At 43.4% G+C, this 27814-nt stretch overlaps 1 protein-coding gene across 2 annotated transcripts in view; it reads left to right on the plus strand.

Moving 5' to 3' along the window:
- Nucleotides 1-13361: 13361 nt before the first annotated feature.
- SUCLG1 (succinate-CoA ligase GDP/ADP-forming subunit alpha) overlaps nucleotides 13362-27814 on the plus strand; it is a 30368-nt gene continuing 15915 nt past the window's right edge. Inside the window, exons 1-2 of one of the 2 annotated variants that reach the window (XM_048849232.2) lie at nucleotides 13362-13515; nucleotides 24729-24832. In XM_048849232.2, coding sequence (XP_048705189.2) covers nucleotides 13467-13515; nucleotides 24729-24832 — 153 coding nt within the window. In that variant the 5' untranslated portion in view covers nucleotides 13362-13466. Of the gene's footprint in view, nucleotides 13516-13987; nucleotides 14268-24728; nucleotides 24833-27814 lie in introns of those variants that run through there. The other variant, XM_075128131.1, reaches the window with a different exon arrangement.

Genomic DNA, 27814 nt, shown 5'->3' on the forward strand with positions numbered 1-27814 from the left:
AGATGTGGTATGGTAAAAGTTAGGCTCCGATTAGAGAAAATTAGACAAAGCTAACATATGCTGTCTTTCCTGTTCTGAATATACTATGCTAGGGAATGGCCACCTCTCCCTACCGTACATCACCACACTGTTAAATGAGGGGAATCAGTAGGTGGGAGAATATGGGGCTCTCCTGCTGTCTGGGGCTAACTCCACACTGTCACATCTCAGAATGAGTAATGCTCATGGACAGTGCGTGATGGCTGCATTGCCACTTCAGCCTGGGGACTAGCTGCTGCAGCTTGTTCTGCAATGTGTTTTGGCTCAGGCATGTTGTGTCCTTGCTGTGATGATAACTGCTACTCTAAACTGATAGGGAAACCTATGTTGGATGCAAAATTGCTGCTGGACTTAGGTAAACATTGCCATAGAATGCAATAAACTCAAATGGCTGAGGAATAAAGTGAATGTTAAAAAAAAAAAGCAAACTCAAAGTCTTTGACCCAATTAAACTGCCATCTGTATCACAGCAGAAAGAATTCCCAGGGGTCTTAAGGGAAAGGAGCTTTTTCCCTAGAGTTTGGCATGTACGGAGATATCTTTCAGCATATTAACACAGGATTAGATTTTCAAAAACCTTTTTGAAGTATCAAAGCCTGGAATTAAGCATCAATAACATCTCCTGTATAAATCCTGGAGAGAATTCTAAATGTGCACTATTGTCTCAATGCAGTTATCACAGCAGAGAACTAGAGATATGGAAGGCACCAATCCTGCAAGCACTTATGCACAAGTGACTTTAAGTGCATGGAGTCCTAGTGAACCCGGTGGGACTATTTACATGAATAAAGTCATTCCCGTTCACATGCGTTTTAAGCGTTTGCAGAAGTGAGGCCTCAGAGTGCAGAGGAATATTTATACTGACACAGCCCACCACTACATCAGCTGTAGACCTTGTTGTACCAGCAGCTTTATTTGCATTTGATTAGAAACCAACAAAAATATTGTTGAGGATTCTGCACACATTCTTTGTATGCTTTTTGGAAGTGCACCTGACGATCTTGAGTGACCACAGGATCACTCCTAAAAACCCAGACCTGAGTTCATTTTCTTACCGGCAACTTTTTCTTTTTTCTTAAATCTAACCATAACTTTTAATTTCCAAGCTATTTTATTTTTCAGGGAGGTGGGGCAGGGGAGAAGGGGTTGGTTTTCTTAGAAAACTATAAATCCCTCATAAAGGTTTATTACCTTTACTAACAGACAGACACTTATAACCCTTTTCACTTGGGAACTGTTAATTAGATAATGGGCTGGATCATCAACCTGTGTAAATCAGCATAGCTGCAATTAAGTCCATGGAATTATGACAAATTTCACCATCTAAAGATCTGGCTCACCATTTGTAAAGAATGCTGAGAAGTGGAGGGCACCACAGAAGTACTATGGATCCTTCTTTTCATATTCTGATATCACTCAATGTACCTCTCTCTTGCTTAATAATAACAACAGCAGCGTAATTAATGAATGTAAGCTTTGGATAATCATCCAGATGGAAATGAATACAAGTCTTTAGATGTTTGCCCATTGATAACTATAACTTGGATTATATAGTGTGACAAAGCTCTGTGCTTGCCTCCGTGGGTCCCGCGTTTCCTGGCGGATTTCGCTAGCCTCAGAAGCTCACTGTGACCCTCCACGTAACCCTTCTCTCTCTAGAGAGAAGGGTCACAGTCTACTGAGCCATTTTCATCATAAGCCAGTGAGGGAGGTGAGGAGAAGTTATCCTTCCTTGCACAGTCTCCACTGTCTCCCAGTCTCAGTGATTAATCAGGGGGCAAAGATGCAGGGAGCCCAGGCCCACCCTCTACTCCGGGCTCCAGCCCAGGGACCCTATTAGTATCAGCTATGGTAGCTGACCTTTTAGAAACATGACATGTACAATTCCCTGGGCTACTTCCCCCCTCCAGCAGCCCTCACTTCCTCAAGCTCCACTTCACCCTTACCTCAGGGCCTCCTTCCTTGTGCCTGATACAGTGTGTACTACTCAGTCTCTCCAACAGCACAACTTCCTCCCACAGCTCCTGACATGCACATCCACCTGACTGGCTGGGAGGCTTTTAACTAGTTTCAGCCAGCCCCTGATTGGCTTCGGGTGTCCCAATCAACCTAGCCTTCTCCCTGCCTTCTGGAAAGTTCTTAATTGGCCCCAGGTGTCTTAATTGACCCGGAGCAGCTGCCATTTCACTTATCCTGGAACCAGGGATTTGTTTAGCCTGGAGCTAATATATCTACTGTCTCCCACTACTTTTCTATAGCCATCTGGCCTTGCCCCGTCACAATAGACAGGGAACAATGGTCAAGTCACGAGCATTATCAAGCTCTTTCTCTAGTTTTATACTGTGCTCCATATAGTGGCATCTAAATACATCCATGGGATTGCTAGCTATCTCTGTAGCCATAGTAAATCTGGTTCCAGCTTATTTTTCAGCAAGCAACCATAGCTTTGTCATTCTGCCCACAGCATATTGCTGTAGGAAAAATCAAGCTGGTTAAACCACAGGGGCACTGCAAGAGTACGGATAGCTAATCTCCTTAAAAGGAATCCTTACTTCTGATTTTCTTTGTGTTATTTACACATGGCAGATGAGAACAAAGCTGATGTTTCAGCCCCTCTGGGCCATTCTCAAAGGACTGAGATGTTGAGGTTTTATTCTTGCCTACCATCTGTCAGTAAAACAGAGAAAATCACAAGCAAGACTTTCTGAAAGTTATTTCTTTATAAAGGGCATTAGCTCTCCTTTACCAAAGCGGTGCTCTGGAGTTTATCCTGTTTGATGCATGCACACATCTGCAGGTTTTTACATTTAACCTGGGATTTGTCTTAATGGCCTGGGATTTATTAGAGGGAGTGTTAATGGGTTGCTAAAACTCTTGGCCCTTCAAGCTTCCACCTTGATGAAAGGTGGCAGCATGGTGCTGTGAAATGGTCCTTGCCTCTGAAACGCCTGCTTCCCTTGCTGTTGCACCAGAGCCTTAGGCTGGCTAGTTCAAGTCTTATCCGTTCACCCTGGCCTTGAACTAGCAGCAGTGTAGGATGGATGTTTATGGTGAGGAAGGGTCAGTATTTCAATTAGACCATCCATATGGATGACTTGATCATTTGTTTGTTCTTAATGTGTGAGGCACCCAGATACAAGGGTGATGGGTACTAGAGGGATAACAAAATCCATATTTATTTAATCTTCTCATATAAAACTGTGATTCAGGGTCAGGTCCTCAGCTGGTGTAACTGGGTGAAGCTCCAGCGAATTCAAGGAAGTGATGATGAAGCATTTTGAGATCTAGTGAAGAAAAGTGCTCTAGAAGATCTAAGTTATTATTTATTATTAATTACTTTCTGGTTTATACCAGCTGAGTATCTGGGCCTCAGTCTCAGGCAATCCCTAAAAAGGTTGGAATTGTTCTCTGTAAAATCTGCTAAAATTAGACCCTAACGCTGGCTTATGCATTCATCAAAGACTCCTAATGCTACAGTAGGAGGACTGCAGGTCTGGAATGCACAGAACAATGTGTTATAGATGGAATAGAGGTCTCTTTGCCATGGCCAATGCTAGGAGACAAACTCATTTGGGGTTCCAAATAGGAGGCACGTAGCCTTTCCATGGGCTGAAATCTCAGGTATCTACAAAGGCTGTTTTGCCTTTGCTGCTCTGCAAACTGTATTGCATATATGGCCACTGACATGAACTAAATCTGCTAATTTTTTTTTAAATATCCCTTTTAATATGTGGAACATGTCTCCTGTCCTCATCCCGACATCTCATGGATCTTGCTGTTGTTATTATCTGTTTGCATTACAGTAGCATCCAGTAGATGCAACCGAGATTAGGGCCTCCCTGTGCTAGGTACTGTGTAAACTCAAAGCGAGAAATGGTCCTCAACCCAAAGAGCTTACAATCGAAACAGATCAGACAGACAAAGGGTAGGAGAAGGAAAGTACTATTTTACAGGGAGAAAACGAGCCACAGAGTGATTAAGGGCCAGATTTTCAAAGGCATTTGAGTGCCTAAAGAGGCAAATAGGCACCTGTTAGGATTTTCAAAAGGCCTATGCAGGTGTAGCCATGTAAGTCCCACTACCGCTACTGGGGCATGTTTCTACTAGGCATGTTTCTGCATCTGAAGGTGCCTAAACACCTTTGAAAATCTGGCACATGGTGACTTGCCCAACGTCTCACAGGAAGTCTCTGACAGAATTAGGGGAGAACTCCAGATTGCATAAATCCCAGTCTAGCACCCTGACCACAAGCTCATTATTCCTTTATATGATGGGTTCCCAATTTAGGGGTCACCACTTCTGGGGGGGGGTGTGAACAGGTCTTTTGAGATCGTGATCACCCTTCCTTTCTTCTTCGTTAGGTAGAAGTGGGGTGCCAACATTTTTTTTTCCCTGTTGAAACATGAGGTCAGAGCATGGAAAATGTTGAAAACTGCTGCTCTGTAGCCTTTGTACAGCACTCAGTGTGCATGATGCATAACAGACAGGTGCTGTGTGAAGGGAAGGTCCCTGGCCTGCAGATTTTATAATCTAGAGATAAGAATTTACAATTCAGGTAAACCTTATATTCCAAAAAGGCACGAATGGACCTGCTGTAATAAATGAGACCTGGCTACTAGGCCTACTCCAATTGTGAGCTCACCTGTCGGAAAGTGGGTGAAAGTTCATAAAAGTTACAATCACCGATAACAATGAATGTGGATAGAAAATGGTGCAAAATGGAGACAGGGATTACTCCATATCAAAAGGTTTACTGATACCATGCTAAGATCACGACAGGTAAATAAGAAGAGACTCGAACAGGAAATTATTGGACCAAAATTGATGTGTCATAAATTAGGCCTAATTGGCAGACAAAATAATGAGGGGATGGGCTATTCTGCCCATTCACCATTGCTTTTTTGGGGTCCTTATAAAGAGGGACTTTGAGGATTAAAATGGCATGTATGGAACTGGCTGTGTAGGATTCCCTGGGGAACGGCTGACAGGCCTCTGCTTTGCACCACAGACTGTCCTGTGTTGGTGAGCCTTGATCATTGGGATATCCTGATCAGCAAACAGGTGAGGATGGTTTCCCATCACTGCTAGACCAGCAAGGACTCCAGGCTGATACATGTGACACATACTGCTTTGTCGTCTTTTCCCTTGTGTGTTCCTTCTGCCTGCCATTGTTTTCCTCCTGTCCTCTCTCTCCCTCTCTCTCTCTTGCTTGGCCTGGTCTTTTCACCTAGTTCTGAGACCAATTGCACACAGCACCAGCACTATGAGATCAGAGGGCACTGCCCACCCTTAAGAGGACCAGTAAAGGAGAGGGCCTGACCAGACTAACTAGATTGCATCCTAGAATGGGAAAGTGAGCCAGGGTCCAGAGCAACAGCTGTTGTGGCCCACCTGGCAGCCCAGAACAGCCATCCATGACTGACTAGCCACCTTGTCTCCCAAGAACCTCCACAAAAGCTGTATTTCCCCCACTGTGAGTAATATATCTCTTCTCCTTCTTGTGTCTGTCTGGTCTGTCATGTCAAAAGCAGGAAAAGTAACCACCATTCACAGCAGTCAATGCAAAATTCAGCCACAGAACTAACCTTTTCTCCCCTACTGAATTGTTTGACTGAATAAGAGACTTTGATATCCTCTCTCTGAAAATGAGACTGTAAGTTTCAATTGAGTTGGTTTTGCATAATTATTAAATTTGAGTTTCAAAATGCCTTATGTTTTGTTTCCCTTTTCTCTTGTACATCGTAATCAATACATTTCCAAATTTTGGCATGAATTTTCTAATTTTTGCCATGGGACTGAGCAGGCTGAGTCTCTGTGCTCAAACGCCTGAATCATGCTTAACTGTTTTGTGCTGTACAGTGGTAGGGTCATGTTAACACCTTTGATTATATGGGCCCACTTATTCCATCAAAATTAACACATCAGGCCCTGTGGGCACGTATATGGTTAAATGAAGTCTGTGTCTCTTATGAACTTTGAAATCTGCTGCTGCCTTAGAGCATGAGTAGCCAGAGAGAACTGAATCTTCATGAAGCCCACATTAGGAACGGTTCTCTCTGTCTTATTACTACGTATGTTTGAATTGACTCTGATCTCAGTAACATTGAGGTATATCAAGAGTAAATCTGTGAGGTTACAATGGATTTACACTGGCGCCAGTGACAGCAGAATCTGGTCTATTTTCTGTATCCCATTTGTCTAAGGATTTATACCATGACTCTGTAATATAATATAAATAAAGGTTTCAGCTATTATGTCATGGCATTGTTATTCTGATTGGTTTGGTAATTGGAATTTGATCTGCTCGACTGGTATTCTAATTTTTCATTTGTAAATGCTGTTCTAAGTGATAACTGGGATTTGCTTTGGTAACTGGTTTGATAATGGATAATTTCCTATAGTAATTGGTATAATATATGAAATATAAAAATAAAACAATAAAATAACAACATAAAATAAAAAATAATATAAATGACATGAAAATAAAATGAAAATATCGCTATAAAATTTTTAAAAAAACATAAAAATAAGGTAATATAAAATACATTTTAAAAAACAGGAAGCTGGTGAGCTGGCCAGCTGGCAAGCCATCTGGTCACCCTGTCCACCTGGTATGCCACCAGGGGCAGCTCTACCTATTTTGCCGCCGCAAGCAGTCGCTGCTGAATTGCCGCCATGGCAGGAAGAGCGGCGGGGCTGCCGCCGAATTGCGGCCACGGAACACGAACTGCCGCCCAATTCTCATTGCCGCCCCAAGCACCTGCTTGGAAAGCTGGTGCCTGAAGCCGGCCCTGCTGCCCACTCAGGCAACCAAGGGAGCTGGGAACCCAGCCATCCTGGTTTTGTGCCAGTTTACTGGCAGGCAGGCAGTGAGAAGGAAGGAAGGCAGGAAACCAGGCAGGCTGGCCAGATTGTTTATTTTCCATCAAGAGCTTCAACAGAATTGTTTCATTCCTGCGGAACATTCCAATTCTGTCAAATCTGCATTTTCAGACACAAAACTGTTGCATGGGAAACATTTTCAGCCAGCTCTACTTGTCAGCATAGTATATGGGTGCCCCACAATCTAGAGGTGTTACTCAACAATGTGATCACTTATTCATGGTGAATGTAACAAGCTTTGAAAATAATAATGATAAAAGGTTTAGAAAACCTGACCTAGGAAGAAAGGCTAAAAAAAACTGGGCAAGGTTAGTCTTGAGAAAAGAAGACTAAGGGTGGACCTGATAACAATCTTCAAATAAGTTAAGAGCTGTTATAAAGAGGATGGTGGTAGGACAAGAAGTAATCAGCTTACTCTGCAGTAAGGGAGATTTGGGTTAAATATTAGGAAAAACTTTCTAACTAAACGGGTAGTTAAACTCTGGAATAGGCTTCCAAGGGAGATTGTGGAATCACTGGTATTGGAGGGTGTTAAGAAGAGATTAGATAAAAACCTGTCAGCGATGGTTTAGGTTTACTTGGTCCTGCTTCAGGGCAGGGGGCTGGACTACATGACCTCTCAAGGTCTCTTCCAACACGACATTTCTGTGATTCAACCTTTAACTAATGACCGTGCAGGCCTGAAGCCCTTTGGGCACCCTAACCAAAATAAACAAAAATGTAATTTACAATAAGTAAGAAATAAGCCCAATTAGATTTTAAAACTGGAACCAAAGCACCCGAGTCTCTTCTCATTTATGTTGGTGTCAATTCAGAGTGACTAAACTGAAGTCAATGGGCCCTGTTCATAGGGAGCAGAATCAGACCCAAAGTCCAAAAAGCTCAGCACAAAATGCAAAACCACACAATCCATAAAGGCAGCAGAAACAAGTAAGCAGTAATCAAAAAGCTGTCGTGCTTTAAAATGTGAATCTATTTGGAAAGAACGCTGTGTGAAAATGACCTGGTGGGATTGATTCCATGTTTATTGTCTCCCAGAACCAATTTGCTCAGTTTACAGATAGAAATATTTTTTGTAAACCACCAGCTATTCAACCTTAAACTTGAGCAGAAAATTACTTGAAGTGTTTGTCCAGACTCACTCTACAGAGCCAAAAAAGGAAGTAGAGTAAAAAGGTACCATTTTTACCTGCTCACTTTTCTAGCCATAACAACACTTTAACCGCTACTGTAAGAAGAATCTGAAAATAAAGAATGGGTTTTGCATTGCTTCAAGGAGCTATTCTGGAAAACCAGAAGCCAAAATCAGGAAAGGGTGCAAAGGAGACCGACATATCATTCATCACTTTGTCCTGGGCTAGAGAAAGGTGTTGAGGACTGTTTCAGCACTGGTGACATCAAGTGCATGTTCACGAAATAAATAAAAAGAAAACTGAGACTTCAAAACAAAACAGTGTGTCATGCTGTCTTCTTTATTTTAGTCATAATAATACTGTCTTCCTCTATCACATCTTCCATTGGAAGATCTCATAGCACTTTACAAACATAATTTTAGCTTCACAACCCTTTTTATTATCCATATTTTATACATAGATCTATTATTTAGGAGTCTACATATGGATTTAGGTGCCTAGTTTTAAACTGCAGCTTTTGAACTAAATTACTAGCCCCAAGGAGAGACAGAGAAGTTAGTGGCAGAATCAGGAATGGAACTCAAGAGCTGTTGACTCCCAGTCCTGCTGTCATTTGAAGCAATCACACTGTTCCTCATGGATTTTGTACCACCCAATGTTATTTTTATTACTTGTGTCACAGTAGCACCTGGCTGCCTGGCACCTGGCTGCCTGACCAAGACTGGAAACAAGGTGTACATTTTTAATAGTGAGAGTAATTGATGACTGGAACAATTTACCAAGGGCCATGGTGGATTCTCCATCACTGGCAATTTTAAAACCAGGATTGGATGTTTTTTTAAAAGCTCTTCTCTAGGAATTATTTTGGGGAGGTTCTATGGCCTGTGTTATACAGGAGGTCAGTCAAATGGTCACAAGGGTCCCTTCTGGCCTTGAAATCTATGACAGGTCATGTAGTCTTTCTGCTGTATTTTGTGAGGGTGCATTTGCTTTGTTGTGTACCTAGAAGTGTCCTGATCCCATACCAGTTCATGAGGGTGTTGGTAATTTCTATATTATTCCTACCCAGACAGAACAAGTTATTTCCTAGAAGTTTACCAAAGCAGTAAATTTAAGTGGGGTGAGTCACAGTGTTCTCTGGTGTGAGCTAGTCTATTGTCTTAAAAACATGGAATTTTTTCAGCCTCCACACATATATGCCTAATTATATATTTTCTAGCTGGGGATGGCCAGGCTTCTGTACCTTAATCTTTTCTGATGTAATGATGATTAAAAACCTCCATGCATATGAGGAGCCTGAAACGAACTTTTGCATCCAGAACCAACGTTCAGGTTTTGAATGGCTAAAGGCCAATTTCAGCTTCTCGGGTTGGGAGTCGAAACGAAACCCTGACTGTGCTCCAGAAATACTCCAAAACGGAACATGTCTTATTTTTTCCAGACTGCTTTCTTCATGCATGGATGTCCTTTCAATTATGAAGCCCTGCAACGTATTCACAGATGGCATTCTTTTGGAGACCAAATATCTTAATAGGATAAAAGGCACCATTATATAATCTACAAGTGTACTCATTCTCTAGATCTGGATACTACCAAAGTTAGAATTCAGGGACTGGATTCTTATCCAACTCCTAACAATGGTGTAGATTTGAATTTGGCTCCAATACGTGAATCAAAATGAGGGAAATCTCTTGAGAACAGCTGTTTGTTTATTCTCCCTTTTGGTTTTCTTTATTCTCCTAATTTCATTCTTTCCTGTTCTCCACTTCATTTTCTGTCTTCATTTTCTCCTTTTGAATGGCTTTCTCATGGTTCTGCAGTTTGTACAGAAATGGCTAATAGGAAAGATCAACTACATATGCTGATAATAATACAATGACTACTCAACTAAAACTGCATAATCATTCCATGAGTCTCAGTGAAAGCCACATATTGAAGAAAAATAGGTTATCAAATGGACCCTGGCATAAAGCTCATGGCAGGCAATGTACTTCTAAAGCTAATGTGAAATGGTGGGGCATGTAATCCCAGGGCAAAATATAACTTCATCAGAAATTGAGCATCTGAAGGCTTAATATAGCATTTAAGACTTCATTCTGATCTTAGTAACACTGGCATTAAGTGAATGGATTAATCTGAGATGTGCTGGTGTAAAACCAGTATGTTTATTTTGACCTTAAAAAGGATGCTTACACATACACTTTCTCAATTTGTACTAAGGGAGCAGTTGTCAGACCCCTGTGTGATCATTGTTCTTGCCAACTTATAAATTATTCTGTCAAACTGGTAAACTTGGACAATCAGTTGTGGGTGGGAGCAAATTCCTCCAAGTTGTAGTTCAACTGTAATTTTTCAACACAAGAATGTCGTCATCACTGGTGTAAACTTCATCTATATAGTCTGTGGATGGGATTTTCAAAACTGCCTATGTAATATAGGCATACATGTCCCACTGAAAACTTATGGGATTTGTGCTGCTAAATCACTTAGGTAGCTTTGAAAATCTCATCCTCACTACCTAGAAAGATTCTGAATCAGATCCTCATCTGGTATTAATCGGTACAGATCCATTGATTTCAGTTGAACTAAAGTATAATTCCAGTTATCCTAATTCCCTTTATCCGAAAATCCTATTTATATGAATCCAGTGTGTCTCCTCCCCCCCCCCCCAGTCTGATGTTAATCACCCACTATTAACTTCCCTATTAGCTTCTTTCTGCCTGTTAGCCTTAATCAGCGGCTTTGTATTTGTATACCAATTTTGACCCGTTACCTTAAATTACTAAGACCTAATACCATTTCAGCTGATTTTTCACACTTCAATAAAGTACAAAGCATTAAGCAAACATCAGGACTACTCTCTTTGTTCCCTGTATTTCTATATCAGTGACATTGCAGCTGAAAATAGCACTTCTGTATATATGAAAGCCCAGTTATCCAAAAGTTTTGAATGTCTCTCAGGCCATTTGGATAAATGGGCATACACTGTATTTACTCCAGCTGAGAATCTGGCAGGTATGTCAACAAGTGATGGATGACTGAACATTCAAAGGTTTAGAGGTTTTGAGAACCTAGAAGTTTAGAAGCTCATCCAGACATTACTTAAACTGCTTCAGTGTGTAAAAACTGGGCTGCAAATCTCACAAGAACAGCCTTTCTTGTGGTTATTTAAGCATTTCCTCTTTCAGTACTGGCCAAAAAAAGTGCAGAGATGCATGAAACTTGGGAGAAAACCCTCAACCTTTAGGAATCCTCCCCAAAAAATTCAGTTTGAATTTTGGTTGAAGATTCAGGTGATTACTTAATTTATCCAAACATGTTTGCTCACCCCGAAAGTCAGCCAAATCAGTAAACTTCACAGTATACAAGGACTATGATTAGCAATTATTTTTCAATTCATTTCAAAATCATTTAATCTCCCATGTTGACAATGATTATGCAATTTGTGTGTTGTGACTGTTGCTGATTATGCTGATCATAATAATCTCACTCTTGAATCTATCTGTTGTATCCAGCTGTTGTCTCTTGTTTTATATTTACTTTGTTCTTTGGGGCAGACTGTTTTTTGTTGTTGTATATTTGTATAGTGCCTAGCACACTGGACCCTGATTCCTGACTGGGGCCATTATGCACTCATAGAATCATAGAATATCAGGGTTGGAAGGGACCCCAGAAGGTCATCTAGTCCAACCCCCTGCTCGAAGCAGGACCAATTCCCAGTTAAATCATCCCAGCCAGGGCTTTGTCAAGCCTGACCTTAAAAACCTCTAAGGAAGGAGATTCTACCACCTCCCTAGGTAACGCATTCCAGTGTTTCACCACCCTCTTAGTGAAAAAGTTTTTCCTAATATCCAATCTAAACCTCCCCCACTGCAACTTGAGACCATTACTCCTCGTTCTGTCATCTGCTACCATTGAGAACAGTCTAGAGCCATCCTCTTTGGAACCCCCTTTCAGGTAGTTGAAAGCAGCTATCAAATCCCCCCTCATTCTTCTCTTCTGCAGGCTAAACAATCCCAGCTCCCTCAGCCTCTCCTCATAACTCATGTGTTCCAGTCCCCTAATCATTTTTGTTGCCCTTCGCTGGACTCTCTCCAATTTATCCACATCCTTCTTGTAGTGTGGGGCCCAAAACTGGACACAGTACTCCAGATGAGGCCTCACCAATGTGCACTACTACAATGCAAATAAATAAATACATAACCTTTGCTCGCTAAAAGTTTTATGTGAAGACCTCTTTTCACTTTGCTTTCTGCTGATCTGTTGTCAGTAAACAGTATGCCTTTTAATAGGGAACACTGGGTTTTATCATTTGGCCAGTATTTTTTAAATTATTTTTGTTAAATTCAAACAAGGAAATTGGGAGTTCTGTGGGTAGGATGACCAGACAGCAAATGTGAAAAATCTGGACAGGAGTGGGGGATAATAGGAGCCTATATAAGAGAAAGACCCAAAAATCGGGACAGTCCCTAGAAAATCGGGACATCTGGTCACCCTATCTGTGGGCCAGTTTTCATTGTCTTTCCTTTGTTTAGGTAAATTATTATTGGTTTTTATTTTCATAAAATTATGGATGGCAAAGTCTGGCACCGTATAGGGAAACTCTTAACTAGAGATCAGTCCAAACTGAGGACTCAAGCCAGCAAGATACTGGGCACTCTGGTGTCCGGATCTGATCTAGGGTTGCCAACTCTGATTGAACCTAGCCCGGGAGACTCCCCACCCCCCAACATGATGCAATGTCATTTTTTAAAAAAATAGCCTATTCAAACGTCTTGGGTCCCTGGCAGTAGTCACCGGGAGATGGATGCCAATTCCTGGAGGGTTGGCAACCCTAATCTGATCCAGCCAAGCACTTGAACTTGGCTTGAATGGGTCTACCCAGATGATCACGCTTTGGCAAGTGTTGAAGAGTTTCGCTGGCTCAGGGCCAGGCTGTGCCACACCGTGTCGGGCTGAGTCCGAAATGGAGCCATGAGGGGTGGGGCTGAACGGACGGTGAAAGGAGCCTTTCCCCTGATTTGGTCTGAGTCTGGGATGACATTCCCGCCTCTGCCCCCTTCTCCTTTGGCCCTTCGCCCTCACATCTCCCCCTCCCCCTCCCCCTCAGCCGTCTCTTCCCTCCACCCCTGAACTACAAGCCCCACAAGCCCCTGCGTGGCGGGGTCCTGCCCTCAGCTCGCGAGGACCCCTGCCCGCCAGCTGCGAAGCCGCCGCGCAGGGCCAGATGTGGGATTGGTGGCCGGGCCAGCGCCGGGCCCCATATCCCCGTGGCAGGGCGGGGCTGCCCAGGCAGAGCCGGGTGTAGGGGCGGTTTGGCCTCCGGCGTTCTCGCTGGCCACCTGCTTGCGCGCGCGGGCGGGCGGGAGCGCAGCCGCCCGCCGGGCCCCCGTGTCATTGGGGAAGGAGACGATGTCTCACTGCAGCGGCGCTTCCCGCCTCCTGGGCCGCCTCCTGCTCTGTGAGTACCGGGCCGGGCCGCCTCCCGCGCGGGCGCTAGGTCTGGCTGGCAGCCGGGGCTGGGGGGAGGCCTCAAGGGCCCCCCCTGGGCCGGGGTGGGGGGGGGCTTACACCGGTCTGGCCTGGGGCTGGAAGAGACACCCCAATGTCCCTGCTCCTCCCCGGGCGGGGCTTGGTGTCTCCGGGCCCCGCGGGGCTGGGCTGCCCCCCTCCCCGCCCCCGCCCCCGGCTCGGTGCCTCGGGCGGGTGCTGCCCGCTGCTGCTGCTGCTCTTTGCCGGGCTCCTCCTGGGTCCCGCCCCCCCCGGGCCGGGGATCGCCGCTGTGTAGCTGCCGCCCGGGGTAACAGGAGGGCGCGATTCGCTCCGCCGCAAGCGCGACGTCCCGGTCCGTAGCCGGTCCCGGCCCTTGCGCCGGGGCGGGTTTCAGCCGTGCAGCGCCAAGCGCTTTGCCGGGGGAGCTGGGGTCACTCTCTCCCTTCGCGGGGTGGATGGGGGGGGGGCAGAGCCGGGGGAAGAGCCCAGTGCTCCTGCGTCCCAGTCCAGTGCTCTCGTCGCTGCCTTGCTTTTCAGTCTCCTCTTGGAGCGGCGCGCTGGGTGGGGGCATCTCGGTTCTTGGCTCAGCTTCTGCTGGGGAACGAGGCCACGCTCTGGAGCCGCACAGAACTCTTTCGGGTCCGGAAAGGTATTTAAAGGCCCGTGTCCCTGCTCTGTCAGGCAGCGTTCAACCCTCCGTGGGCCCTTTCGAGGGTACAGGTGAGGTTGTCTTTTAGCAAAACTTCGTAGCTGTTCAAAAAAATAAAAAATAAAAAGGTTGTGTGTGCGATGGTTCTGCAAACTTTTCCTTCTGGCGCTTAACACCTGTTGCTGACGGCCTGTATTTTTTAAAAAGAGAGGGAGAAATCTGTGAGAAGTTACGAAGTTCCGTAAACGTGTACTGGAGGAAACCTCCTGTGTAGGACATCATTGTCTTATAGTACTGTAAATGGTGAGGAAAGCGTGAACACGCAGGCCCAACTGTTGACGGTGCTGGGTGGAGCTGTGCCAGCCAGCAAAATCAGAGGTGGTCATCTGTTGTTCTTTCTTAAAATACCTTTTAATTTTCCTTTTCTCTGTTAGCTGAAAGTCCTGTATGTCATAAGGCCAGCATTGAACAAACGGGGGGGTTTCTAGAAAGGATAAGAACAAATGGTATTTCTTTAATGTCCAAATTCATGGTCCATTTTGGTCAATTTCACGGTCATAAGATTTTAAAAATCATAAATATCATGATTTCAACTATTTAAATCTGAAATATCATGGTGTTGTAATTGTAGAGGTCCTGACCCAAAAAGGAGTTGTGAGGGAGTCTCAAGGTTATTTGTAGGTTTCAGAGTAGCAGCCTTGTTAGACTGTGTCCGCAGAAAGAAAAGGAGGACTTGTGGCACCTTAGAGACTAACAAATTTATTTGAGCATAAGCTTTCATGAGCTACAGCTCACTTCATCGGATGCATTCAGTGGAGGTTGCTGCTACCCTTACTTCTGCGCTGCTGCTGACGATGGCGCTGCTGTCAGAGCTAGGCAGCCACAGAGCAGTGACTGCTGCTGGCCGGGATCCTAGCTTTGAAGGGAGAGGCGCTTCCAGCAGCAGCGCAGAAGTAAGGATGGCATGGTATGGTATTGCCACCCTTATTTCTGCACTGCTGCGGGTGGGGCACTACCTTCTGAGCTGGGCGCATGGCCAGCTGCTGCTGCTCTCTGGCTGTCCGGCTCTGAAGGCAGCGCAGAAGTAAGGATGGCAATACTGGACCCCCTTAAAATAACCTTGCAACACGCCTCTCCCTCCATACCCCGCAACTCCTTTTTGGGTCAAGACCCCCAATTTGAGAAATGCTGATCTCCCCTGTGAAATCTGTATAGTATAGGGTAAAAGCACACAAAAAACTAGATATCACAGGGAGACCAGATTTCACGGTCCATGATGTATTTTTCTTGGCCACAAATTTGGTATGGTGGGTCCCTACTAATAACTAAAAAATTATGAAGTTTATTTAAACTTGAAAATCTCAATTCTGCCTGAAAACTTTGTGTGGTTATAATAGTTACGAGTAACACCTAAGATTACTACAACTGAAAGAGATTCGCGAAAACATTCTCTTTGCCTTTAGTTTGTTTATTTTGCAGTTGGCAGTGCTGTGTGTAGCAAGTTTCACTGTATCGCTGTGTAATAAGTTAGACACAGATCCTGTAGTGAGCACTGAATGGACAGATTGAAGTCAATGGAGATCTGCACAGGGATCTGCTCATTTGGAATCCATTGAAGAATTGGTCCCTTAGTTGTCAGGCTTCTATCCTAAGCTCCCTGAATTCTTTGGAACTCCATGAAGGTGCAGCTATCTGCCTGTGTGCTTTAAATTACAGATTGGAGCCTAAATCAGTTTCTACTCTTGCTGAACCAAACATCCCTTTCTGCTCCCTTTACAAAACTTCGACAAGGCATCAGGAAGAAAGACGCTCACCGAAGGTTTTTTTGTTTCTTTTAAGGGATTTTGGGGAAGATATTTAGTATGTACTGGTTAACAGCTACTCTGTTAGGAACAACACTTTTAAAAATAATATTTTAAAAAACAAACTGCCAGTTGACAAATTCAAACAGCTAAAGTTCCAAATGGGAGGGCTTGGTGAAACTTGTTGTCCAGGAGTCCAAGCCTCTGTATCTGCACCCGAACAGCATATGTTATTTTGGTTGTCATCCAACAACATACTCCATCATACAACTCCACTTAACACTTATTCTATATCAACATCTCCTGTCGTACAATTTCACATTAACCTTGTCCCTTTTCCACAGGGAATTTGAGGCTGAATGTATTTTTCTGTACAAAAACAGTTAATAAATCAACTCTGCACAGTGATGCAAGAATGATTTTGATTGTAAGTTTCTGATTTTGATTGTAAGGCAGGTACAAACTTATTTTTGTTTGTGCTTGATAATCTTCCAACCTGCCCTTGATTATATTAATTGTAAAGAATCAGCATTTAAATCTTGGTGTTGTGAAATAATTTCTGTAAAATGCTAATGAATGGCAAACTAACTCAAAGGTTAGAAATTATGCACCACTTATATATGGAATGTTGAGGCATTAGAGACTTCTCACATATGTGTGTAGATAAGCACACACTGTATTGTAAGTGAAGATATTGCATGATTGAATTGAAATAAGTCAGGATTCTAGTGGGGGGGGAATCGTATGAGAATCTTTTTTTTTTTTTTTTTAAGCCCACCACCTTTAAAAAAAAAAAAAATGGCTAGACATTCCTGGAATAGCTGGGGATGGGTGGGAGATTGATATAATTTATAGAAAAATATGAGCAACTTATAAGGTTGCTGTTTCAGGTACAAAGTTACTTGAATATCTATATATCATAATGTTATAACTATGTTAAATATATTCAGGCTTTCGTATTTATAGGACAACTATAACAGTAGCTATTTTTGGGTTTCCTTTCTCTTGGCATGAAGGGGAATGATTACACAAGATGGCTATCTGATATAGGGCTGACCAGCTCAGCCTGTCATACCTAAAGCGCCTACTATTGAGGTGCTTCACTGCCGTATCTCAGGGTGGCCGTGGTAGTGGTTGTTGCGCCCCCCCCCAACCCCCCCGCCCCATCCCACATCCATGCATGATCTGCAAATATGGTCTGCGGACATCCGCTGAGCTAAATCTTCGGCAGCACATATACTGAAATTGGACTTGAAAAAAGCAGACTTTAAGAAGCTCCAAGAACTAGTAGGTCAGATCCAATGGGAAGAAAATCTAAGGAAAAAAGTAGTTCTGGAGAGCTAGCAGTTTCTCAAGGAGATGATGTTAAGGGCACAATTGCAAACTATCCTGATGGAAAGGACAGATAAGGATAATATGAGGCCAGTATGGCTCCATCAGGAGTTCTTTAATGACTGGAAAATCAAAAAGGAATCCTACAAAAAGTGGGAACATGGATGAACTGCTGAGGAGTAGAAAAGAATAGCATAAGCGTGTAGGGACAAAAATCAGAATGGCTAAGACACAAAATGAGTTTTACTTAGCAAAGAACCTAAATAATCTCTTCTTATTGCCTTAAAATACATTAGGAGTCAGAGAAAGTTAAATAATATTTAGATAAGTGAAATGTAGTCAAGTTGGCAGGGCCTGATTAAAGTCATCCTAGGGTACTTAAGGGACTAGCTGAAGCAATCTCAATGCTGTTAGCAGTTATCGTTGAGAACTCATGGAGGACAAGGGAAGGTCCTTGAGGATTGGAGGAGGACAGCTATAGTACCTATCTTTAAAGGAAGAACAAAGAGGACCTGGGGAATTATAGACCGGTCAGCCTGACTTGGATACCTGGAAAGATACTTTTGGAACAAATTATTAAATCCGCTTGTAAGTACGTAGAGGATAATAGGATTGTAAAGCATATCCAGCACAGATCTGAACAAATAATGCCAAGCCAACTTAATTTTCTTTTTTTGACAGGGTTACTGGCTTACTCAAGGGCAGCAAGCTCTAGAAGTGATATATCTTGATATCAGTAAGGCTTTTGGCACAGCCCCACATAAGTCTCATAAGCAAACTAGAGAAACGTGGTCTAGATGAAATTACTATAAGGGGGTGCACAACTAGTTGAAAGTCTGTACTCAGTAGGTATCAGTGGTTTCTGTCAAATGGGGAGGGCATATCTAGTGGGGTCCTGCAGGGGTCAGTCCTGGGTCCAGTATTGGTTAATAATTTCATGAATGACTTGGATAATAGAGTAGAGTGTGTGCTCATAAAACTTGCAGATGACATCAAACCTGCAAGGGGTTGCAAATCCTTTGGAGGACAAAATTAGACTTCAATACTAGGTTGGCAAATTAGAGAATTAGTCTGAAATCAACAAGATGAAATTCAATAAAGATAAGTGCAAACTGCTTCATTTAGGAAGGCAGAATCAAATGCACAACTGCAAAATGGGGAATAACTGGCTAGGCAATAGTACAGCTGAAAAAGATCTTGATTATAGTGGATCACAAATTGAGTATGAGTCAACAATGTGGTGCAGTTGCAAAAAAGTCTGATATTCAGGGGTGTGTTCACAGGAGTGTTGTATGTAAGATGTGGGAGGTAATTATCCTGCTCTACTCAGCACTGGTGAGTCCTCAGCTGGAATACTGTGCCCAATTCGGGGCATGATGCATAAGAGATATGTGGATAAATTGGAAAGAGTCCAGAGGTGAGCAAAAAAAATAATAATAAAAGGTTTAGAAAACCTGACCTATAAGGAAAGCTTAAAAAAAGCTAGCCATGTTAAATCTTGAGAAAATGAGGAATATCTGATTACATGTGATGACTGTTGAGAGCTGTTATACGGAAGGACTGTGATCAATTGTTTTCTGTGTGCAATGAAGGTAGGACAAGAAGTGGTGGGCTTAATCTGGAGCAAGGGAGGTTGAGGTTAGATATTAGTAAAAAGCTTCAAACTATAAGGATAGTTAAGCACTGAACAGAACAGGTTGGATAAATATCTGTCAGGGGACGGTCTGCTTTTACCTGATCTTGCCTCAGCCAGGGTGGCTGGACTAGATGACCTCTCAAAGTCCTTTCCAGCTCTACATTTCTATGGTTCTGTGACATGAAGAAGGTTGGTGTCAGCCTGGAAGATGCACTTGACAAGAATGCTTGGAGATGAGGAACAAGAGCTGCTGATCCTGATTGACAAAACAAGGCAAAGGTGAAGAGGAAAGTGGGGTACTGTATGTACTTGGAACACCAACTTGCTATTCAATAAACTATTTAAAAAATATTGCTACAGCCCTCTTGCTTTTATTATACTTTCTGTCCCTTCATATCATCACTCCATTTTATTTTTTTCTTCACATAAGAGGTTATGGTGTATCTTTTCCAAAGTTGGCTTCTGCATGTTTCCTCTCATCTTAGAGTGGATTGATTTAAATCACCAAGTGGAAAGCCTCAATTTTAATCTACTTTTCAATTTGTACTTCAGATCTTTTCTAAAGAAAGATGCATTGCCTTTGGTTGATATAACCATTAAATCATGTTGATTTGCACCTACATAAAGCATCTCTACGCTAGATCTTGTACATCTTTTTGCTACCCAAGAGGGTACACTATAATTGTATACGTTTATTTAAGCAATTGTATTGCTCAATATTTTCAGATTCTAATTGTACACTCTTAGTATGTTAGAAAATGGTGAATGATATATTGCTTATTCACTAAATTGATGTTTTGCTCATGATCTGTCAAGTTGTATTAGTACGGTAATTGGAATTTAAACACAGAAAACTGCATACAATTTTTTTATTAAAGAAAACAAGCCCTTAATACAGTACATGACCTGTTGTGCCGTATTTATAAAGTTAGAGGTTTATTCCCTGGTTCTTTATACAGAGAAGCAGCTGTTGAGTTAATTTTTGATAGAGGCTCATGGATTCAGAGTTTTTTATTGAATGTTTTAAGAGATTAGAATAAATTCAGGCCTTAACATATTATGTATTAAATTCAGATTTCATTTTTAAAAGGTTTAGTTTTAAAAGGAGAAAATTATAATTTTAAATAACAAAATCTGATGGGGGAGATGGTTCCCAGAAAACTTTGATTGTTATCCACTCTGTCCTATCTCCCTCACCCAATAAAGAGCTTGGAGATCTTATTGGTCATGAAATAGGCCAAGGACTAAACCTAGCTAAAGGAATATACAAAAGATTGGGTTTGAGTGGCTATCCAGTAGCAATCCCTCTGTTCCTGGCTGATGGGGGTGAGGCGTGGGGATAGGGACAAGGGGAAAGGGAGGAGGAGGCAGCTTTTGGAGTTTCACCAGTGTTCTTTCTGTGGACCCTGTTCAGGGGCTACATTTTCCAACCAGTAGGTGTCTGAAATTGGAAGCCTCTCTCTAATACCTTATGTAGATCTTGGAGAGGAGAAGGAACAATCTTTTCTCTTCCTATTTGTGCCTTTGCCCAAAACTTCCTGACTATTTCAAGGGGATGTAGGAGGAAGAGTTACCCTCCTCTACGTTTTTGCCTGCCTCCTGGCTATTGGAATAACAGTGTGGATTTGCTATGCTACCGTTAATTCAGCTGCTGCAAGGGAATGTCTTTGCTGTGCCCCTGCCACGCTTCTGTATTTGATTCCTCTCAATGAATACACCCTGATCCTGAATCTGCAGTTGCTCAAAGCTTTTCCAAGCAGCAGAGAATAAAATTCTCCTGATTCTTGTGGACCCCTATGAAATGAACAGGGTTCTAAATAACAGCAAGGAAAGCTGACCAGACTCACTGTGCTGCAGCTTTTTAAAGTGGTGGAGTAGCAGGGTCGGCTCGAGCTGTCTGTACTGAAAATCTGTCTTCACTGGACATAGCCACTTAGGTCGCTGCACTGTATTAAAACTAGGCTAAGCTGTACGAGTGCAAAAGGCATACATTTAACAGCAGAAACAAATTGCCTGATGTTTAGCTACCAGGCTTCAGACCTCTTCTAGTAGAGTGAAAAATACCTATTCTGTCATAAGTACACAGAGCTTTTTGTGAGTAAACTTACGTTGGAATACTTTAACTCCCAATAAATTGGTCAGCTGAATTGGCGTTAGAACTGTGGAGAGGCAGTGTGGATACAGGCCTTACTTGGAAATCAAGACACGTGTTCTGTTCCTGGCCCTGACTCTTCACAACTGTGAATTAGGGATGTCACTTCACTTGTCCATTTCTGTTTTCTTATCCTAACTCTGTCCTGATTATTTAGATTGCAAACTCTTTGGGCAGGGATAGTTACATTCTATGTGCTTATCACAGTGGGGCTTTGATCTTGATTGGGGCTGTGACCCAAGAACCTCTGGATGCCAACTGGCAGAGAATACAGGGATCCCCTGGGTTCACCAAAGGACTGTCATGTGAGGTCTCTAATGAAAGCCTGTGTCACAATGATTATGATCAGTGTACCAGTTAAGTGTCTATATACTAAAAATTATGTTATCTAGCTCTTTAGTTAAAAGCAGATTACACAAAGGTAGCATTTCTGGAGACCCCCTTCTCCAGGATAGGTGGCAGGAAGCACTTATACACAGTGGTCCACCATGAAGATGGTGTGCTAGTTGACTTGTATGACATGCTAAGTCAAATGCTAATGAAGAACTTGTAGAGCCTTGAGAAGGAAATTAACAGAAAGAAGTAAACAACTGGGAAGGCGGAGGAGAATGGTAGTTTCAGGTGAACATCAAAGGTATGTTCAGGTATATTTGGGGGTGCAGAGAGACCTTGGTGTCCCTCACTGAGGAAGTAAATTGACAGTGGGTTGGCTTCATGCAAAGGGATTTCAGCCAGGGTTGGCTGAAAAGCTGGAAAGCCCTTGGAGTAAGCTATTTTGTAGGAAATAGGGGAATGCCTTGTTAGTTAAGTTTAGTCTCTAGAAAACATGGTAATTTTGTTATATATACAACCGTCTGCTTCCAGTATTCTCACTCCCTAGCACTTGAATCTCTTTTCTTTGATAAACTTATTCTTGTTTTCACTGTGTAAAAATATATGCTGTGTGTGAAGTGGTGATCTTGAGTTGAATCTTACAAGCTGATGTATACTGTTCCTTTGTGAATAGAGCATCTAAAAGTTCTGTGAGCGTTCGGCATAACTGGGGCTGGGCACTCCAGAGGGACGCTCGGAGGACACGGTGGTTGGTGTGCGCCTATCGTTAATCGACACAGAGTGAGTCAGGCCTGGAAAGCTCAGCAGCTCTGCTTATGTTTCCAGAAGCTGGTGGTTTTAGGGAGCTGATCCACGGCAGGCATATACAAAACTTCCTCATGCTAAGGGCAGGTGGTGGTGATTAGGTGCTCACAGCTCTGGATACTCTGGGAAAGTGTTACAGGGGCCTCTAGCACTACTGTAATTCAAACAATAAGTAATAAGTTAGGATTAGGATTCTTGGTATTTCCCAGTATAGAGAAGATCTTAAACAATAAACATGGGCCTTATTATGCCATTTTTACAGTCACTTTTTGGACATGGTTAGGATAAGCAGACCTTCCCCATTTACTCTTCAGATACAGTGCACACATTAGATCAGTTTTCAGAGTAACAGCCGTGTTAGTCTGTATTTGCAAAAAGAAAAGGAGTACTTGTGGCACCTTAGAGACTAACCAATTTATTTGAGCATAAGCTTTATTAGACATTAGACCAGTGTTTCCCAAATGTGGCCACGTGCTGCATGCAGTTACCAGTCACTTTTCTTGCAGCCAGGACAGCCTCCTGAGTGGTGGAGGGCAAAGTAGCAGCTCCTCCCCTCCCTGTTGCTACTGTGTATGTCTGCCTAGGTGTTTGCTAATGCTGCCAGCAGGGGTTGGTGCCCTGCACTGCCTCTGGAGACATGTAGGCACAATGGGGGAACCTTGGACTCCAGATGGCCAGTGAGTTCCTGACCCACCTTATTGGGGGTCGTAGGACTTTGGGCCTGAGGCCCTGGGACCCCAGGGTCTCCCCTCCCCCCCACAGTGCTTGCTGTGCTGGGGCTTGCCCAGGCTGAGTAAGCCTGCTGTGAAAAGTGATATTTATATTAACATACAACTTTTACAGCAAACTTACTAGTGCAGACTGCACAGCAGACTTGCTAGCTAGGTTGGAGGCTGTGAAATGTGATATTAACAAACATGCAAAATTCACTTTTCACAGCCTCCCAGCCAGCTATCAAGTCTGCTGTGAAAAGTGATATTTGTTTGTATGTTAATATTGCTTTTCACAGCCTCCAACCTAGCTAGCAAGTCCCCTTTCTTTTTAGTATGCAATTTCTGTACTAATTGGTTTTCTTTAGCTGTATATCTTTAGGGTGTTGAAAGCAGTGAGAAGAGGCACATGCAAGCATTCTCTTGCTGAATTAGATGGAAAGTGGTGATGGAGGGCCTTCCTTTTCCCCACAAGTCCAAGCATGATTTTAGGTTTGTGGTTTCTAAGCCCCAGCAGCTAGGAAATTATTGGAAAAAGCTTCTCTCACTGAATCTTTAGCCTTGAGTGATCCTTCTAGATGTTTCATATTGGCTAAGGTGTAATCTGTGTATATACTAGGGGCTGTGTGGTACCTTGGCTATTGGGACTGAGGAGCTGGCTCTATTCCCAGTTCTGAAATGCCTCACTCTGTGGCCGTGGTTAAGTCTTAGGCCATGTTTTTAAAAGTGGCCTCTGTTGTGGGGTGTATTTTTTTTTTTTTGAAACAGGCCCTGACTCTTCACATGCTGAGCACCCACACTTAGGGTTGCCAACTGTCTAACTGCACAAACCCAAATGCCCTGCCCTGGCCCTTCCCTGAGGCATTATGCTTGACCCAGTCCAGTGCAAGTGGGTGAGGGTGGGGGCCTGGAGTAAGGGGTTGGAGTGTGGGAGGGGGTGCAGACTCTGGTCTGGAGTGTGGGGCAAGGGGTTCAGAGTGTGGGAGAGGGCTCCAGGCTGAGCCTGAGACAGGGAATTGAGGTGCAGGAGAGAGTGTGGGGTGCAGGCTCTGGGAGGGAGATTAAGTGCAGGAGGGGTCTCGGGGTAGGGGAGAGGGTTGGGGTATAGGAGGGGATGAGGGGTGTGGGCTTCGGATGGACGGTGCTTATCTCAGGTGGCTCCCGGAAGCGACTGACGTGTCTGGTTCTAAGGTTCAGGAGTGACCAGGTGGCTCTGTGTGTTACCCCTTCCTGCAGGCTCTGCCCCCACAGCTCCCATCGGCTGTGGTTCCTGGCCAATGGAAATTGCAGAGTTGGCACTCGGGGCGGGGGCAGCACGCAGAGACCCCCTGCGCCCAGGAGCCAGAGGGATGTGCTAGTTGCTTCTAGGAGCTGCTGCCTGGACTTTTAGCAGCCTATTAAAATCTCCCGGATTGATTTCAGTAGCCACTGGGAGATCGATTCTGGAAGACTCCTGGCCAGTCTGGGAGAATTGGCAACCCTACCCACACTCCAGACAAAGTCAATGGGAGCTACAGGTGCTCAGCACCCCTGGAGATCCATCCTGAAGTATCTAAAGTAGGGCACCCAAAATTAAAGCTTTCTGAAAATCTGAGTCTCAGACTCTGTCCTTCCCTTATGTAACTGTAGAATGGAGTCATGTTTGATTCATGGGGTGTTGAAAGGCTTAGTTTAGTAACATTTGTAAGGCCATATAGAAGGGTAAAGTAAGATTCTAGAAATACAAGAGATTAACCTTTTCATTATTTTTTTATTTTTTTTAGTGCAGCAGAATGGAGTACGTCACTGTTCCTATTCAGCCACACGGAAAAATCTTAATATCAATACAAATACAAAAGTTATTTGCCAGGGTTTTACTGGCAAACAGGTGCGTATCTTTGATATAGATGAAATGCTTAGCATAACCTTCTTTAAATGGAAAAAATTGAGTAGCCAAGAGATTTAACAGGTGTTCCATATTTTTGGTTTCATTTGTTGTGCATATATATGTCCTTCTAGCAAATGCAGACTTTTTAAAAGTTGAGTTATCATATCACTGTTTGCATTATTTAGCCTTGTCACCACATCTAATATAAGGTATTTCTTCAAAAAGTTCTGTAAGGAAAATATGTATTCTTTGTAGAAAGAGCTTTTCTGTTTTCTGCTTTGAATTTTTTATGCTGAATTATCTTCTGGATAAAGGGAAATGTTTTTCATTGATGAAGCAATTTGCTTCAAGCATTGTGTGTTGCTATTTTGCAAAACCATATCCTGTATATAATTCTGTTACTGTTTGACACCACTGACTTTCATCCTTATTTTGTTTAGAACCAATCCTCCATGGTATGTGTTAATTGAAGCTTTGTGACCTCTGAATAAGAGGTTGCCTCTTGTAGTCACTTTATTCTTTGTATTTTCAATTTCTGATAGCAATCTGGAATCCCACTGTTTCCAATCCAGTTCATGCTCAAATTCAGCAACTGGGCTCTTTAGCTTCTCTGGTTAGTGTTTGTTCATTCAAATGCTGTTATCATTGAGACAATGCTTTTTGTTTTAAATTAAGAGTTTATTTTCCACAGGGAATCTGTAATTTTTGTCATCTTAATTCATTTAATCCTCCTTTCACATTCTCTCATTGTTACACATTTGAATGAGGAAAAGACTGCATTAGATAGAAGTGCATTGAGATGAATTAGCAGCAGCTGCCAATGGGTTTTTTTTTTGCACTTGATTATCATGTTTGTGATCTGTTTAAAGCTGATTTGGAATATAAAATGTGGGCCTTTCCTATGTTGTCTGAAAATGTATTGGCAGGAGAGAACTAGCTGAACTATTATCTTGTGATTTGGAGCCTAACTGCTCTGATAGAAAAGAAAAAAAGGCATGCTGTATTCTGAAGGTCATTTAAAACTTTAATGTGCACTGTAAAATAGCTATTCATTATGTCCACGTGTCACATTATATTACTTCTGTGGGAATTCTGCGCCACTGCACGTTTGCAGAATTCATGTCCCCCTGCAGATTTCTTTGCTTCCTTGTCATTTTCTGAGGGGAAGCAAAGGGAAGCTATGGTGGGGTGTGGGTGGTGGTGGTGGAGTGGGGGCAGTGGGATGCCCATGGGTGTAATTTTGTGGGGGACATTGCTCTCCCAAGCAGGCAAGGTGTGTAGGGGCACACAGGGTCATGAGCCACTGCCCCCCATTTCTGTGAGCGCAGAGCTACCCAGCTGAAGGAGGGTGCCACTTGGATGCTGCCTCCTGGGTACTAGTGCCGGTCATGTTCCTCTTCTGTGTGCTGGGAACTCTCCTGTTTTTTGAGCAACAGTGAGTGCCAATGGGAGAAATAGGAGAGGGGGGCAGGATGGGGCAAGAGGAGGGGGATGTGAGAGTAAGGGAAGGGGGATAGGGGCAGGGGATAGTGAAGAGAGAAAGGGGGAGGGAATGGGGGGAATCATGGGGAGGGGCAGGAGCCCAGTATGCAATGTCCCCTTGGTGGCAGCAACTGGGGCTTTCCCATTTAAGCAAGCCCATCAAATCCCCACCTCAACAAGCCTCACCCCCCCCCGCACCTGAACCAGCTTGACAAGCCCCCCCACACCCCTACCCTGTGGAGCTTCAACTAGCTGCACCTGGACCCCCACCCCGGCAAGCTCCGCTCCCCCAGCACCTAGCCCTGTCAAGCCCCATCTCGCCCTCTTCTACCCCGCTGACCCTCAATCACCTTCCTCTGGACCCCCCTGCATCTGGAAACACCCCCTTTCCCACTCAATGAGCCCCTGTGCATCCAGGTCCCCCACTGAGCCACTTGCACCTAGATTGCCCCACAGAACCCTCTTACCCCACACTTGGATCCCCCCATACTAAGCCCCTCTATACTTGGAGCCTGCTGGGCTAAACCTGCTTGCCCACACCTGATGTTCCTGGTGCAGAGGGGCAGGGCCCTGGGGTGTTCCTGGGGCAGGCCTAGCCCTTGTGCTGGGTCAGGGTCGGGTGCAGTCTTGTGGCCAAGACAATGTTCAGGGAAGTGTGTGTTGGGGGTGAAGAGGGGTTGCAGGATGATTTTACACCTCTGTGCATCCAGTGGCCGGGGTTCCCCACTGCCATGCTGTAGCCTCCACATTTATTTATTGACCAATAAAATTCTGCAAATTTTATTTTTTGGTGCAGAATTTCCTCAGCAGTAATTATATATTGTGTATATATAGTGCAAGTGACCTCTAATTATAGCCTTCATTTCCATGTGAATACCCAGAATTGTTTTTCCTGTTCATAACGTAATGAATTTTGTTTGAATTCTCAAAGGAAAGGTTTTTATGCATCATGCTTGTGCATCAGCTTTTTTGTCTTCATACATTTTCAATAGAAATTTATGCCCTGAGTTTTGGGCCCTTAATCTCAAACCCTTTTTGTGTTAATTAAATTGATCCCACTTTTTATTTTAGAGTGTGTGTGTGTTTGTGTGTGTTACAGTTCATTTTGTAACTCCTTTGCTTGATAATGAATTCGTTCATTTTAACAATACTAAACTCCATGGGGTACAGAATGCTGTGGGCAGACTAATACCTTTCTCCAGAGAGTGAGATCTTATCTCGCTCATTTTTCGCTGTTTTTCCACATATAACAGTTTCCCTCTTGACTTTCAGATCTCTCCAAGAATTTACTCCACTTTTCCCCTGTCACCCTCCTTTCCAGGCCCATGCTCCTCTGCCCTCATTATTAATTTGTGCTGCCTCATTTATCTAGAAACTTCGCACCTCTTTATTTCCCTTCAAGATTGAGATCACTCCCTCTCTTCTAAATCTCATTCCAAAACTTTTCTCTTCTCCTCAGTTTACAACTGTAAAGTTGCTTTGGTTCTACATAGATTATAT

The sequence above is a fragment of the Caretta caretta genome, chromosome 4 (assembly GCF_965140235.1).
Source record: "Caretta caretta isolate rCarCar2 chromosome 4, rCarCar1.hap1, whole genome shotgun sequence".
Classification (NCBI taxonomy): Eukaryota; Metazoa; Chordata; order Testudines; family Cheloniidae; genus Caretta; species Caretta caretta.